Raw genomic sequence first — 3,139 nt, 5'->3', positions numbered from 1 at the left:
GAACGAGATAAGATTCAATATGACGATCTGAAGTTGATGATGGATTAATAAAATCTGTAGAAGGTTTATTTTCTTAATTCGGTACATTGTGTATAAATATATCAAATATGGGTTGATTGTGTCAATGGTCACTTAAGTCTTGAATGATTATAGCAATAGTCATTGACGTTATTTTCTTATGATATCAGTTACTCAAAATTTCACCCTTTATACTAATAGTTGTTCGACCAAAGATATTAACAATAACTCCTACGTGGCGTTGTTGAAAGTCAACGTGTCACCAAACAACGTTATTTATTTTAACAAATGAACACAATTAGGGAGTTAGAATTGGGAACTAAACATTTTTAGATGAATAAATGTAACACGACTTTAATTTTAATCACATTTTGGACTTAAATAGTAAGTTAAATCCACACATTAATTTTTTTCACAACAATTTTCGCTGAATTGAAATAATAATAATAATGCCGTTGAATAATACATTGACACTTAATGGCGATTAGATTGGATTTAACTTTATTATTTTGGACCAATTGACTATTAGAGTAATCTATTAAAAATTTGAGTAACTACTATTATGAAAAAATGAAGCATTGACGTAACTACTCAAAACTTTAGATTAGGTGTTAAAGTTCATCCAAGTTTTAACAAACTAAACTAAGGTGAGATTGCTTAGAAATCTTCCAAACCAAAATATTAACTAGTTGAGAGTACTATAACTAAAAATTACCCAATCATGACGTGTACTTGTCATCACAAAACGTCTAACTCTAAGAGTGTGTTTGATTGACATGGAAAACATCACATAGAAAAGAAAATATTTTCTATCTTTTGTGAAAAATAAAAATCACCTCTACCCAAGAAAAATATTTTCTTTAAAAACAAGGAAAATTAGGCATATTTTCAAAAATTGGAAAATATTTTCCATGAAAAAAAATAGCAATCAAATACTCGAAGTAATAATTTGGATGGAAAACTGATATTTTCTATGGAAAATAAATGTAATCAAACACACCTTAAACGAAAAATGATTTTTTCAATCAAATCTTAAGCTTATTTCCCCCATTTCTGAAAGTCAACACCTAAACTCATTTAATTTGTATAATTAATAAAAACCAAACTTAATTAGACCTTTAATCATAATCTTAACACAGTTTCCCATAAGTTCAGGAGTGCAAGGCAATATTATTATGTAAATATTCATATTTTTGTCGATTTTCAGCAAAGCAAAATTGGAACTTGCAAAATCAATAATAATAGAAGCATATTTTCTTCATGTCATGATTAACTAAGAGTTTAAGTTCTCTATATAAAAATTTTTGTTCACATTTATTAAATTTTCTTTTAATCTAATTTATTTTTTAACAATTTCTTAAAAATTAAAATTAAATTTAAATTAAAAAATTACTCTCAATTTGAATTTATTGGCAGGATGATATCACTATCATCGTTTTATGAAATTGTTAATGTTTCCAAACTCCAAAATCTCATACGAAACTAGCCCCCATTTTTTAGAAATGAAAATGGGTGGAATAATGTTTTTTTTTTTTTTAAATGAGTGGTTGAAAAGGAAAGAAAAAATTTCGATTTACGTGTAATATTATTTTATGGAAAGGAAAAGCTTTGACATTATTTTTTTAAACGAAATGCACACAAGATCTAACCCTAAATTTAAAATGCATTATAACATTACATATTTTTCATTTTGTTAAATTTCTAAACAAAGATAAAAAAAGGTAGACTTGCCTAACTGAGTCAGAAACTGAGCATATAGTCATCATAGTATTCCATGAAGAAACACGTTGGATGAACGTGTATCTTAGCTTCAGACAGAATATATCCTTTGGTAATATCCATTAAAACATGTAATATCATCACCATGATGACATCATTGAAAATTGAAAATGCCAGATCCCACAAAACCACTAGCGTATGTTTTCTACTCCACGTTGATCGCGTTTAGTACCGTTTACCAAACATATTGTAGTGTGTTTACGGTGCAATGCTATTCGAGACTAAACAATATATCATCGAGTTTGGTATAATGGGGGAAAATAAGCTAGTTTTTTTAAATTATACTGTTCAACCTTATCCAATATCACGTGGCACTAGGCATAGCCAAGTAATTGTTGTCTTGTGATGTAACACTTGCACCAGAAGTCTTGTTTATTTTTGTAAAAGTCTAACGGTTTCCGTGCAATTTCCTTTCTCCCCAAGAAACTACCCAATTCTCATCCCTTTCGTGGAATTAATTAATTAAACACCACCTTCTTTCCATCTATATATAATTCCTTTATCCCATTTCTTCCAGAATTCCACTTCCTCATTTGCAGATTTTCTAGCAAATTTTCACCCTAAAAAAGTTAGGGTTTTTAGAAGCTTCTGCGGGTGCTTTTTTTTTTGCTTAAACAAATTAATATGGATTTGCCTCCAGGATTCAGATTCCATCCCACAGACGAAGAGATCATTATTCATTATCTTGTGAAGAAAGTTTTGGACAGAAGCTTCAGTGCAAGAGCCATCGAAGAAGCTGATCTGAATAAGTGTGAACCATGGGATTTAATAAGTAATCTCTCTCTCTCTCTTTGCAGATTTTTCCCCCTAAAAAGAGATATTGACTTGTATTAGTTTCTGATGCATGGAAGATAATGAATATGAAAATTGGATTTATGAATTATGATAAGTTTCTTGAATTAGTGAAGCATACATATAATGGAACTTTGGTTCAAGACCATTGATTTGCCATGATTAAAGGAGAAAAAACTTGTAACATTTTGTTCGTTATACGCTGTTGTATAATCTAGAATTGTCTAGAAATTAAACATTGGTTATAACATATTTCATATGGATGATTGGCTAGCTAGGATATTGAGATAGAGAAATACACTAGACTACAAGTAACATGGAGATGTTTTGTCTAGCATACATATAAAAAATAAGAAGCTCTTTCTAGGCATCTTCTGCAGAATATAGAGTTCAATGCAGATTTGGCAAGAGGATTGGTTAGTATCGGATTATATTAAGAAAGAAAGGAACATGTTAGAGAATAAGTATGTTTGGCCTCGCTTAAAACAAAAATAAATAATTAAAAAGTCTTCTTGAATTTCATTTGTTGTTACATGCTGAAAAAAAAAAA

The 3,139-nt window shown here is 29.4% G+C and overlaps 1 protein-coding gene across 1 annotated transcript in view; it reads right to left on the bottom strand.

The window, feature by feature from the left end:
- Positions 1-2,784: 2,784 nt before the first annotated feature.
- The window catches only part of LOC111389507, a 5,528-nt gene continuing 5,173 nt past the window's right edge, over positions 2,785-3,139 (bottom strand). The window contains exon 2 of the mRNA XM_023014430.1: positions 2,785-2,813. Coding sequence (XP_022870198.1) covers positions 2,785-2,813 — 29 coding nt within the window. The remainder of the gene's footprint in view (positions 2,814-3,139) is intronic.

The sequence above is a fragment of the Olea europaea genome, unplaced genomic scaffold (genome assembly GCF_002742605.1).
Source record: "Olea europaea var. sylvestris unplaced genomic scaffold, O_europaea_v1 scaffold599, whole genome shotgun sequence".
NCBI classification, from domain to species: Eukaryota; Viridiplantae; Streptophyta; class Magnoliopsida; order Lamiales; family Oleaceae; genus Olea; species Olea europaea.
The sequence above is the reverse complement of the archived record's forward strand: the minus strand, read 5'-3'. Positions and strand labels throughout refer to the sequence as shown.